The 13,817-nt window shown below is 40.4% G+C and overlaps 1 protein-coding gene across 2 annotated transcripts in view; it reads right to left on the bottom strand.

Moving 5' to 3' along the window:
* Positions 1–13,681, bottom strand: part of scaf1 (SR-related CTD-associated factor 1) — a 16,188-nt gene extending 2,507 nt beyond the window's left edge. Inside the window, exons 1-4 of one of the 2 annotated variants that reach the window (XM_014020958.1) lie at positions 13,588–13,681; positions 4,451–7,918; positions 700–782; positions 285–572 (exon numbers count right to left, since the gene is read on the bottom strand). In XM_014020958.1, the coding sequence (XP_013876412.1) occupies positions 285–572; positions 700–782; positions 4,451–7,853 (3,774 nt within the window). In that variant the 5' untranslated portion in view covers positions 7,854–7,918; positions 13,588–13,681. Of the gene's footprint in view, positions 1–284; positions 573–699; positions 783–4,450; positions 7,919–12,199; positions 12,370–13,587 lie in introns of those variants that run through there. The other variant, XM_014020957.1, reaches the window with a different exon arrangement.
* Positions 13,682–13,817: the final 136 nt, after the last annotated feature.

Raw genomic sequence — 13,817 nt, 5'->3', positions numbered from 1 at the left:
GATATTATATATATCAGTAAGTTAACTCAGAGTTGTGTTTAGTGAAACTCAAGAGTTTGTTGAACCTCCAGCTGCTGTCTCATATGTAAATATAAATACTGACAATAATAAATAAAGCAGGGTTTGGATGAACAGATATGAAATCTTGGACATCAGATTTATTTCAGATTTTATTACTGGCTGAGCTCAGACTAGCCTTTAGCTCGTCAGTCCTGTCAGAGCTCAAAGAGCTGTCTATAACATATCACATTTTATAACTTTTACAAAGTTGTACTTAGTCCTACCTTTTCAGGGTCTTTCTTCTCGCTATCCATCAAGGCTTCGCCGGAGCTGCCCGGCACCCCTGACRACCCCACAGGCATGATGGGGGGCGGAGTCTGTGCGCAGCCGCCACCCATAGAGGAGTGCAGGTGAGATGGTGGAGTTTTGGTGCAGCCAACTAATGGGAGAGAGCTGTGGAGGATGAATTGGGCCGGGCTCAGACCAGGAGGCGGAGGGATCTGTGAGGATGAGGAGGCAGAGGAAGGAGGAGCGTGCTGCTGGGACTGGCTCTGATTGGCCTGTGAGAGGATCTGCACGAGAGAAACTACACTGATGAAGAGGACCTTCAGATCTGTCAGATCAGCTTCTCTAACCTAACAGACACAGCTCCATTCCTCCATGCAGACAACCTGTGGAGCTGGGACGTGTTGAACTCACCTGGCTGGTTGCTTGAATGAACTCCTGTGCTTTAGCTCTGCTGGCGATATTAGCCTCCTCCATTTTGAACAACAGAGCAGTAACTGAGGGGAGAAAGGTTAGGATGGAGTCACACAGGTCAACTACTAGGTGAAAATAACTCTGAACAAAAACAATCACTGATTAAATGTTTTTTTATTATTACTTTTGTCAGCTATAAATGATTTAATGACCTTTGTTGTACAGAAAAACATGACAGATGTAATTATTTTTCTATTGAGTTTAATTTGTTAAAATCTCTCAATCTGAATTTTACTTGATTTCCAGTTTTTCCCTGTAAACATTAAATATAGAAGATCAAATTTTACAGCTAATGGAAATAAGGAAAAATAAAAATCTACCATCAATGGATTGTCCAGGGAAATAGTGATAAATTCATCAATTGCAGATTATTGACTGTATTTGACAAACATTTCAAACTTCATAAGACCTACGTAATTTGTCTGTTAAACTTGAAATAAGTGGTGAAAAGACAGCGGTTCAGCAGGGAACAGATCTGGTCCAGGCTGAAGTTGGTTCTCTTCATCTTGTTCAAGTGGTTTTCTGACCATTTCTGCTGCCTCTGATCAGGTCAACCTGATCCGATACAAAAGATACAAGAGTTTCTCCTGGAGCCAACTTCAGATTTTGAACTTTGTTTATAAAATCAATGAAGATCTCCATGAAGAACACCCTGTCCTCAGCTGGACTTCCATAGACTCAGATGGACCCTCATGGATTATACTGGACCCCCATGGAGTCTACTGGATCTCCACAGACTCTACAAAACCACAGTCTTGCAACCACTTAATTCAAGTTTTTCAGATGTCCATCTGTCCAACACTGAACTGGACAGAGTCTCAGCTGAGGAGTCCATCTGTCCAACCCTTGGACGTACCTGACAGGAAGTTGGGTGTGTTACATTGTGTTCAGGTTTGTTTTTTATTTCATCTACAGGTAAAAACTCTTGAAAAGGAAAGTTTAATGAGCTCAAATAAAGTTGCAAATATTGTCTAAAAGACTATTTATTTTGTCTGATGGACTTCAGTCACCCAACCCCTTAAGAGTAATCAGCTTAAAAGAAGATTTGAGAGTTTGAGTTTTCTTTCTTTATCTCCTATTTCTGACAATGACGAGTTTCATTTTAATTATTTATTTAATTATTTATTAGCCATGCTGTTGGTCATTTAAACCTACATGTTCATTCATTTGAAACTATGTTTCCACTGTTTTTATTATTGGGAAGCTGTGGCTGAGTGCTGAGGAGAATCGTCCTCCATTGAGAGAGCTGACGGTTCAATTCCACCACTATGCAACCACATGTTGACGTGTGACCCATTAGTGTTAGAATATAATTTAAAGCACTTATTAGTTTCCAAAGAAAGATCTATACAGATTAGCTTTGTATAGAGATATAGTCAAGTGTTGTGTAGGGTTGGCAATGTTGACAAAAAAAAAATGATCACGATTGTGTCTTTTAGCCGATAATGATTAATATGATGATTAATTCCCTGGACCCTGCTCACATGACAGATTTAATTTGCTCCATTAAGAAATATATACCGGTACTCTCTTTAGGAATTTGTTCCAATTTGTGTCAAAAGTACAGACCAAGACTTCAAGCTATTCACCAGATTTTAAATTGTGTTGATTGACCAAGTAAAACCTAAGTTATGATTGATGTGTGCACACACACTCATCCAGCCTGTGCTGCAATGGGCGGGACAGAAGTGGAAGGAGGTTCTTAAAGAGACAGAGGCCAATTTCAAGGCGTTTAGAAACAGATATGATGAGAAGATGTTTATTTTCTATCTAACCATAAAAAACAGCATTTTAATAACTGAAGGTGACATAGTTACTTTATTATGGTATAGAATTTAAATATATGCCTGAGAAACACATAATATTGGCCCTTTAAATTTGGGAAAATCGATTCATTGGGTATGAGATCAATTTTTTCCCATGGCGTCTTGTGTGTCATGAAGCTGAGGAGCGTTTCTATATTTAGGGTCACTCCTGGCTTGCCGTATGTTTACGTCTGGTTGACATTGAGTGATAACGTTAGCTTCTAACAAGTTGTCTTGGGCAAAACAAAAGAAACTGAGGAATCACTAACATTACCAGCTGACTTTGCAGAACTTAAAGATAACTGAAACTGTGGCAACATTTGTTTGCAAAGATTTGCGCTCGTACGTTGTAGAGGAAAACAAAGCAGGTTCGAACCAAAACTACTGTGTGTAAACATCTGACTGAACTGTTCTCCTCAGCTTGTATAAATGTGTGAAATACGACATTCTAACAAAATAGTTTAGGTTTGTTAACAATATTATTATTTTTAAACTTTAAACGTCTTAATGAAATTCACAGCGATGAAATGTTGTATCATTTTTCTTTTTTTGTTTTAATAATTCTTATTGAACATAACAACAGAAGGTAACAGAAATATGACAAATATAATATTCAGTTTTCATACGCTCAAAAGGAGTGGGCAGAAGTATACTTATATTAGCCCACCTCTTCTCCTGCAACCTAATTCCCATCACTTCTTATTCATCAAAAAATAAATAAATAAATAAAAATTCCTAAAAATGAATGCATTCAACAACACTGTCACCTGCAACTCCTTTATAATTTAAAACTTTTTAAACTTGACAGTTTTGTTTAAAGATTAAACTCCAATTTACATGATTGTCCTTAAAATCTGTTGTTTATGGTGAAGAAGAAAAAAATAAAAGTGAATTTGTACTTTGCAACAGTTGAACCATTTTCATTATTTAAGAGCAGACTGAATTGAATCGAATTGTGATTAATAGATTCAGAACCCTATTAATTGAAAATGAATCGATTTAGAGAATTAGCCATGATACCCAGCCCAATTTATGATATTTAGTGTGTTTGGATTTTAAATTGATGGTGTAGTTTAGTGTGTAAGTCTTTACTTTAGTGTCTGAGTCAAAACAGTCATAGGTGGAACTCCAGCTTTTTGAGATGGAGGTGGAGCTGCGGACAGATGCACTGAGCCACAGTCAGAACTTTGGGAAGAAGTTGATCCATTATTTGGATTAGAAGAGTAAAGAGAAGAGAAGCATCAAGTGGACAGAGTCCCCCTGCTGCATTAATCATAGCCTATTAATCGCCAAGTGCCAAATAATAATAGTCAAAAGTTTTTCTGACAATTGCAAATGATATGATTTTGTCCAACCCTGGTGCTGTGTTGAACGGATGAATGAGAGCACACAGATTGTAGTGTAAAGAGCTATGAGTATCCTGGTTAATAGAAAGGCCATACACAAGTACAATCTATTTACCATTATTTGTATTTTGTGGAACTCTTCAAACATCAAAGTAAATTTACAACATAAATCTGTGTTTTTCATTTTAGTGGTAAAATCAGTTTTGATGAGTTTATTTTTTAATAAATCAGTTGTTTTGATTGCGTATTTTTATTAAATTAGTTGTTTTGATATGTTTATTTTTTAATAAATCAGTTGTTTTGATTGCGTATTTTTATTAAATTAGTTGTTTTAATATGTTTATTTTTTAATAAATCAGTTGTTTTGATGAATTTCTTTTTTAATAAATCAGATGTTTTTATTATGTATTTTTTTATTAAATTAGTTGTTTTAATAAATGTATTTTTTAATAAATCAGTTGTTTTGATGAATTTCTTTTTTAATAAATCAGATGTATGTTGCCTCCTCTGACTTGTGGAGTGGTGTAGTTGTAAACTTACGGGCTAGAACACCTCCGGTTGTGCAGTCCACACCTGTCTGCAGACTCCAAGGCAGGGCGGAGGCTGGTGGAGGCGGGGGTGGAGGAGGAGGTGGTGGCAACTTGCTGGCAGATGAGGAGGATACGGAGGAAGAGGAGGAGAGGTCAGATGAAGACAGAGGCAGAGAGAAAGACGTGAGGCCTGCTGATGAGGACGAACACGGAGGTGAGGCCAGACTTTTTGAAGCATCATCTGGAGGCGGAGCCTTGGCTGTTGGTGTCAAAGCAAGGTTCAGACCGGCTCCCTGATGGGTGGACAGGCTGGACGGGCTGGAGGCTGGGGCAACGGGGCTGGTCTGAGTTGGGCAGTCTTCAGCTAGGAAAGACGGGTCTGGGGTCTTGCAGCTGCTGTCCACGGTCTGAGAGTCTGGGGAAGACTCCCTGGTGTCTCGCAAAGGGGCCGTGGATGGTGGAGGTGAGTGTGGAGGAGAGGTGGAGGGTGGGAGGGCGCTGGTGGAGGAGGATGTGGAGGAAGAGGACGAACATGGAGGAGGACCTGCTTGGACAGTACTAGGACTAAGAGACTTGCTCCCTTCTCCAACAGCTGACTGAACATCTAATGACCCCCCAGCCCAGCCTTCAGAAGAGGGTTTTGATTGGCTGCCGTCTCCAGCACCTCCACCTTTTTTGCTGGTCTTCTTGGCCAGGCGACGGCGGCGCTTTGTTGCTAGAGACGAGGAGGGTGAGGATGTAGAGGAGGAGGTGGAGGTGATAGAACCGGTCTTTGTTTTCTTGGATTTCAGAGCTGCAGAAGTGGATAGGGACGAAGGGGGTGCAGCCAGGCTGCTCCTTTTCCCCAGACTGCTCAGATCCTTGCTACGACCGCCCAAAGACAGTGGCTCTGAACAAGGTTTAAGGAATGGTGACCTGCTTTCATTGTCCCTGCAGAAGACTACTGCTATCGAGCCACCCACCACTGATCCCCCAGCTCCCCCTCCTGTGCCCCCTGAGCCTAGAAGGTCCATGCTCAACTTCCCAGAGCCAACAGAAGACCCTGTGGTGCTGCTCACACCCTCACGCACCAGCACAGACACTTTGGACTGAAGCTTACCTTTCCGTCCACTGCCACTGTCTTTCTTAGGTTTGCCAGAGCGACTCAAGTCCTTTCTGCTGTCTTTGTCCCGGTCTTTGTCCTTTCCTAGTTTCCTGCCTCTCTTAGCTGAGGAAAGGCCAGATGAGATGGAGGTAGAGCCTGAGGTGACGGTGAGAGAGGAGAGGCATTTATTAGTGGTTCTGTCAGACGATGAGGACGACTCAGATTTCTTTAGTGTGTGGGACTTCTTCTTTGGGTGGTTCCGTCTGGTCTTGGGTGGAGCTTTAGTTTTAGGACTAGGGACAGGTGGTTGTGGAGGAAGAGCAGCAGGAGGTGTGTCTTCCAAAGAGGGGTAGTCCGAGTCCAGAGCTTCACCGTCTAAAGAGAGCATGTCGATCTCTAATTTGTCAGAGTAGCGGTCCGACTCATAACCATGATACCTGGATGGAGACGGCGACTGCGATCGACTGCGATAACTTTCCTGGTTCTCTGCATCACCAGAGTGCCATTTTCTCTTCTTCCTCTTATGAGAGTCATCAACCTGTGTGGGATGGGAGGGAGAGGCTTTGGAAAGCCTCGGGGAGCCAGGTACAGTGGTGGTGGTGGTGGTTGTGACTGTAATTGTTCTCTTGATGGCAAAAAGGTCAGACCCATTTAGGTCTTGGATAGATGGAGGGACCACAGGACGACCGTCCCGTCGGTGCCCCCTCTCATGTGGTCTCTCTCGATCCCCATCTCGTCGCTCCCGACTCCTCCTGGACCTTTTTGAAAGTGCTCGCTCTCTGCTTCTTGAATGTCTGTCTGTTCGTTCCCTCTCTCTCTTTCTAGAACTGGAATCTCTCACCCTTTCATCTTTTCTATGGCTACTGCTACGATGATGGTGTCTGTCTTTGTCTCGGTCTCTACTTCTGCCTCTTTCTCTGTCTCTATCTCTGTCTCTGTCTTTGTCTCTGTTTTTGTCTCTGTCTTTCTCTCTTTCCCGCTCCTTCTGTTTTTCCTCTGACTGGCTTGAAAAGGAGCGTCTGGAACGACCACCTCTCCTAGAAGAGTTGTGGGAAGCTTCAGGGCTACTGTGTCGTCTCTTCTTCCTTTTTCGACTGTTGCTTCTGCTCCGTCTGGTTTTAACCTCCTTCCCAGCCTTGTGTCCATGCTCCTGTTCTTTGCTCCTCTCCCTTTCCCCTTCCTTCTCTTTTTCCTTCCTTCTCTTTTTCCTTCTGCTCTCCTTGTCTCCAGCCTTTTTGTCCTTGCCTTTCTGTTGGTCGGGGTCAGTGGAACTCTTGGAGGACTTGTGGTTTTTGTCGGTTTGCTCCACAGGAAGGATGGGAGGGGAGGAGGATGTAGAAGCTTGAGGAGTGGAAGGAGGCAGCGGTGGCTCAGAAGAAAGAGGGGAAGAGATAGGAAAGGAGCGATATCGCTCCTTCCTTCGACTGACCAGCTTTCTTCTCAAATCCTCCACTCCAACTGTGGGCTCATCTTCAAGCTCCCTGTCATCCTCCCAGGTTCCCTCAGTGCACACAGACACAAATCCATCTCCATCGAGCACACGGAGGATGCGCTCGGGTTTAGAACCAAAGAAAGAAACCCGGGGAGAATTTGGGGACAGGTCTTTTTCAGCAGGTCTCTTGATATTCCCATCTTTGTCTACAGCTGTGACTATCTCCCCCTCTTCTATCTCAGAATGATCAGAGTCACCGCTCTCCTTCTGCCCTTCAGCTTGTGGAGCGCTGCTTTCCTTTCTCCTCCTCGGAGGGAGCTGGGTGGGCCGACGGGGGCTCAATTGATCTGTCAAGGTGTCTGTGGAATCAGGAGGTTCTTCCTCTTTATCCTCATCCTCTACCTCAACATTTGTGTCCATTTCTCCCTCTTTCCCAATATCATCATCCACATCTGATGCCGGAGAGCCAGTGGGATCGAATGGGTCATATTTCTCCCCCTCTTCCTCTTCCTCCACCCTTCTCTCTTTATCTCCATCAGTTGGACTGAAAGGGTCATAAATGTCCCCTTTTCTGTCATCCTCTTCACAATCAACACTAGACTGCATTGACACGTGAAAGCAATCCACAATGGTGGAGTTGAAAGCAGTTTGTCTGGTAAAGAGCGATGAAGAGGAGGACACCCTGGCTGCCTCCCGCTGACTGTTTACATGATTCTGATGAGCCGACGTGTTGGCACAGAAAGAGGAGGACGTGGACAGCGGTGAGGACGGAGCAGAGGAGGGAGACGAGGGAGATGAGGAGGGCGAGTGGACAGGAGGGCTCCTGGTTGTATCTCCAACAGGGGAGGAGGTGGCTGAAGGCCTCCTTTTGAAGACTGGACCTGGAGTCAAGTCCATGGGCCAGGAGAACCTGTGGTGTATGTCAGCCAAAGACACACAAGTAAAACAGCTCCGCAACAAACCTAAGACACAGAAAACAAGTTAGAACGGTTTGGTCCAACAAATGTAAAAGTTTCTAATCAGGAGGAACATAAACAACCACCTACAGACAACTAACTGATCTGAGATTTAATTCATTTACACATGAGAAACAGCATCTCGGTTATATAAATCACCTTCAGACTCAACGGTTTTCATAAGACTTTAGATCCTGCTGCTTTCTCAATCATTAAGCAAATAAATAAAAGAATGCAAAATGCACTGGCATGATGTACTGTCCGGACAAATTACATTACTCACCACCACCACCAAGCTAAATAAATTCTCCAGCTTTAGTAAATGTTGACACAGTGTTTTCACCAAGATTTTAAAGAATATGTCTCTGTCAGTTAGTCCAGTCACACACAATAAAACCTGTTTATCTGAGCAACACAGATCATGTCTCCATCTGAACTGTGGGTTGGCAGGACGTTCTCAATGTTATTCATAAAATAACCTGATTATTAAATAGAGCTGAGCGATACGGCCTAAAATCAATATCACAAAATATTGACCAGTTCACCTCGATAACGATAAATGCACAATAACTCTTACCACCCCTCAACACACACAGGTACACGGTATAGTATAATCATAACACTATACACTGTGTCCATGTTCTTAGTCAAAGTACACAGTTTAGATTTTGAACAGCTTTACTGTAGTTTATATTTGTCATTTCAGTGTTTTTAATATATTTAATAAAAACATTTTTGGCAAGATTTGAGTTAGATATAATCATACAAATATTTAACCATCTCCATAACTTTTCAGTGCAAACACACACATTATGTACTTTAACTTTTATATTTTAAAAAAATATACCAAATATGTCTTTTGTACTGCACAAAATAACTTAAATACATCTTTTTATTTGTTATACTGACTTGATTTCTCTATTAAAATAACTATCCTTTCGAGCTCATGTAATCATTTACTACAATTTATTCTTCATATTTGGTGATTTATTGAATCACAGAGCAGTTCAGTCACAGTGAGATTCTAAATATAAGCAAACTATATTGTGAAGAATGAAATTTGTAGATATTTATGATAAACTACATAGCGGGAACATAGTGTGTTTATGATAAACTACATAGTGGGAACATAGTGTGTTTATGATAAACTACATAGTGGGAACATAGCGTGTTTATGATAAACTACATAGTGGGAACATAGAGTGTATTTTCTTTTTTTGTGGGGTGGGGGTGGGTAACGCTAAGTGGAGGCTCATTTTTACTACACAAACTAATGTTATCTGTTAGAGTTAATATTGTTTAATTAGAAGAACGGAAACAGCGGCTCCCTCATAACAATTCAGCCTGTGTGCACCTTGGCTCGCTCCTGTAACAGCGCTGCCGAGGACAGGAGTTTGGTCACGTGAGCAAAGTTGGACATACAGTATCTGTTAGATAACGACTCTCTGAACTCATAAACTTATAGTGTTAGATTTTAGATCCCAACGTCTCTGGTAGGTCAGGAGAGAAATGTGGAGGACGGGGTTTGTTCACTCAGGACAGGAGCTGCAGGCTGACCGTGCTCATCCTGCAGACTGCTGCACTGACATCAGAAAGACCTGCCCTGTAGGGCTGGGCAATATTGATTAATTTGAATTTGCCATTAATAAAGATTTAATTTTGGCAAAATCAAGATTTTTTTTCCTCACCAGTGCACTCTTTGGGGCTTCTGTAGTTCAGAGGTCACCCCACCTGTCCCTCAAGATGCTTGGTACATGACATGACAATATGGCAGCTAACAAAGAGGATCTTCTCAAAAAAGGCACTGTTTCTTCAGTTTTCTGGAACTGGTTAGGTTTTGCAACTTTGGACTTGGAGCAACGAACACCTCACTGCAAAATCTGTTTGAAGGCTCTTGCTACAAAAAGCAGGAGTACAACAAATTTGTTTCGACACCTGAAACAGAGGCACTCTGTTAAGTGGGAAGCAAAATCGATTAAAATCGAAAATTGAATTTAGGATGAAAAAATGTGAGATTTTTTTGGGGGCCATATCGCTCTGCTTTTCTCTGATTGGATAAAGCTGTGGGGTAGGGTTGGGTAATATTGGCAAAAAAATTAATCACGATTAATTATGGTATTTAGCTGATAACGATTAATTTGATGATTAATCCCCTGGAGTCCCTGGACACCCTCATGTCCTAGTCACATGACCAATTTAGTGGGAAAGATTTGATCTTCATAAAAATCTGTTCCAAATTGTGTCAAAATTACAGAGTTCAGGCTGTACATCAAATTTTAAATTGTGTTGATAGATAAATAAATTACACAACTTTTTTTAAATATTCATCATATTTGAAGCAGAGAGGAGCAGCGAGCAGACTCTGCCTGGTGGCATTAATCATATTAATCGTCAAGTGCCAAAAAGTAATCAATTACCGGTAATATTTTTCTGACGATTAATTGCACACAATACGATTATGCCCAACCCTACTGTGGGGTTCGTTTGATTTGTTGAAAGCAGCGTCTGTTTAAACCTGTATCAGACTGGGCGGCTTTAAAGGGATCCCTGATTAGTTGTAACATTAGACTTTGTTTAATAAACATATACTTTAACTGTAAAATGAAGACTGTAAAAATGATGTAGGCTGTTTAGTTTTTATGAATTTTAAACTAAAACTTTAAAAATATATTACACGGATGGGGCCATTTTATTTACACACAAAGCATTCTGGGTAAATGATGACGTGGATAGGTCCTCAGTGCGAGGTTGCTAGCGAGCTATATCCACCCTGAAGGTTAATCTTGGACAATATCTGATGATCAACTCTTTAAATGAAACCAGAGAGCGTTGACAGAGAGGAGAAGGTAGAAATGACTCAGCCTGTAACTGAAAATATGGATGGAGAACCTCAGTTTAGCTTGTTTGTTGCGCCAGCGCTGAGCTAATACATATAAGGCAATATAGCGTTGGTGCTAAAGCTAACAGGCTAAGMTGAGGTTCTTCTTCCATGAAGCAGCTCTGTTGTCCTCCATCTATATTTTCAGTTACAGGCTGAGTCATTTCTACCTTCTCCTCTCTGTCAACGCTCTCTGGTTTCATTTAAAAGAGTCGATCATCAGATATTGTCCAAGATTAACCTTCAGGGTGGATATAGCTCGCTCACATTGAGGACCTATCCACGTCATCATTTACCCAGAATGCTTTGTGTGTACATGAAATGGCTCCGTCCGTATTAAAATATAATTTTAAAAATTATAAAAACTAAACAGCCTACAGTATTTTTACAGTCTTTAATTTACAGTTAAAATAAATGTTTATCAAACAAAGTGTAATGTTACAACTAATCATGGATCCCTTTAACGAGACCGCAACAGAAAACAAGCAGGTTTTTCTTTTCCTCATTCATACTGAAAATACTGACATGGGAAAAATGATGTTGGTTATTGTCATAAATGTCGGTATCTGTTATTTTTTGGTTTATCGCCCAGGCCTATTATTAAATGTTAATTACATGAACCACCATGTTCATCTACAACTGGTAAGATATTTGTTGTTCAGAACTTGTACACTGAACCGCACTTTAAAATATCCCAAATATCCCTTTCAGATTGGCAAGTACTCTTTATAAATAATTTGTATATTTCAAATAGAGCAAATGCTAATTTAAGAAAAACATGTCTGAAAATGTTGTAATGCAAAACTTGATCATAATAACTGTAGTTGATATGGAAATAAGTAAATCTGATGTTTATATTTGTCAACTGAAGATAAGTAAGACACTTTAACTTTACAGCAACAGAACAATGATAAGACTTGACTAGTCATCTAACTGAGAGATGAAAACATGAAGAGGCACTATTCTTTAAAACCTGGGACTATATGTACCCACACACGTATTATGAGTAGCAGTAATGGTCTACCATACATTTATATTAAATATACCTTCAATTCAGTGACTATCTGCAGCACAAGGAGTCTTTTGAGTTTTATTCGTGACTTATAGACAGCTTATTAGTTTGATATAACTCTGTGTTGTTCAGTGACTGCTTCCTGTGATTCATTATTTGTTATAAATCTCTGAATCTTTCTGATTGAGGAGATAACGTCGCTGAATGCTTGAATCAACACCTTCACATTTCATTGAATGCATGTACAAATTATTTACGCATTCGGTTTCGTGTGAAACATAAAACGTTTCTGTTAAATAATGTTCGCAGCAGGTTTTCAGCTGCTAGCCACGTAGCTTTTTAAGCTAACAGTTGAGTGACAGGAGGCAGCAGTAAAATAGTCCGTGCGGATAAATACCTTAAGTCCTGCGGTCTTCAGTCTGAGAGCAAACCCTCTGTTTGACACTCACCCTCAGCTATTTCTAAAACATTAATCCAGACTATAAAACAAAACATTTACGGCTTTAAACCGCTTCAAAAGAGCAGTAACCCTATTCCATTAGTCACCGCCATTTTCCTCCCCCGAAGCCGGACAGCAGGGAATGATGGGAAATTGAGTTTTTTTTTTTGAACGGGGGTCGTTGCTCCAGGACAGCTGTAGACTCAGTGAAATAATCGACAGAAACAAACTTTTATTATTTTATGGGACACTTAAAGTTAAATATAAACCTTTTTAGGCTGAAAAATAGTCACTTTACAGTAACCTGGACCTTTTACTTTGTAATAAATATCAGGAAATAGTATAATTTATGTATGGAAGCCAATTTTTGCTACACTGATTAAAAATCTATTTTATGTCATAACATCCTGCCCATATTTAGTGCTTTTACTTACTTTTTGTCTCCTAAATATACATATTTCCTACAGCCTATACCATGGACCCCAGCTGGGTGCCTTCCTTGCAAACCCACAAACAATGTAATATAACATGTTTTAAACATTTTTATTTTTCCATCTGAAACAAAAAACATCTTTTCAGCAAATTCTTGATGATAGGAACAAAAGTAAACAAACCTCTCTTAAGCTCTCCTAAATAATGTTTCAATATATTATTATAAATAATATTTTAAAATGATTGAAAAACTGATTCAATTTCATGATAATGATTTAAAACATTTGTTGGATTAAATATTTGTATTTTTTCCCTCAGCTTTCTGAGGAAACTTGTTTAGCAACTTTTAGGACAGCCATTAGTGATTTTTCTTACTGAGGAGTTGGCAACAGTGGTCAGCGGCTCAAAATCTCAAAACTTGAGAGCCCTGTTTAGTTCAAAATTGTGATTTAAATAGATAAGGTTATGAGCCATTATTTCAAAATTATGATTAAATTATCTCAAAATTGTGTAATTCTAAGTAACACAAGATGCTAATTCATATGGAACAGTAAGGCTTTTTCTTTTAAACAGTTCTGTGAAACGGCTGAAGTTAGGCTTCCTCTGTCAGCTCGTTTATCATCGATGGAGTCGACCACATCCAGCGCAGACATGAGCTTTCAGAATTGAAGTCAGCTTCACAGAACCAGAGAGATGTGGCCAGAAGAACTCAGCTGAAGTGAAGTTCAACATCTGCCTTATAGTTTTTAAAACATGACAAAATAACTTACTGGTTACTTACTGAATTAAGTCTAGTTACTGTGCCTCATCATCCATATCCTCCTGGCATTAAATCTGTTTGTTGTTGTTGTTTATTCCTGTGAACTGCTGGTCCAACTGATGCTATCACTTATTGATCAGTGGCAATGGCTTACTTTTTTCAAGACTGCAGTTTCAGCTCTACCTCGCTTCATGAGACAGAAGTGCGACAGGGCCGGCTCCACACCACAGGGAAAAAAAAAAAAAGACATCTCAACTAAGAGCAAAACAGCACCATCTTACCAGCAAAGATGCACAGAGTGGTCCTCAACACTTTTAAACTGTACTTGTACACTCACCGGCCACTTTATTAGGTACACCTGTCCAACTGCTCGTTAACACTTAA

This window comes from Austrofundulus limnaeus, unplaced genomic scaffold, assembly GCF_001266775.1.
Source record: "Austrofundulus limnaeus strain Quisiro unplaced genomic scaffold, Austrofundulus_limnaeus-1.0 Scaffold274, whole genome shotgun sequence".
In the NCBI taxonomy this organism is placed as follows: domain Eukaryota; kingdom Metazoa; phylum Chordata; class Actinopteri; order Cyprinodontiformes; family Rivulidae; genus Austrofundulus; species Austrofundulus limnaeus.
Note: the sequence above shows the minus strand (reverse complement) of the source record. Positions and strands in the feature narration are given on the sequence as shown.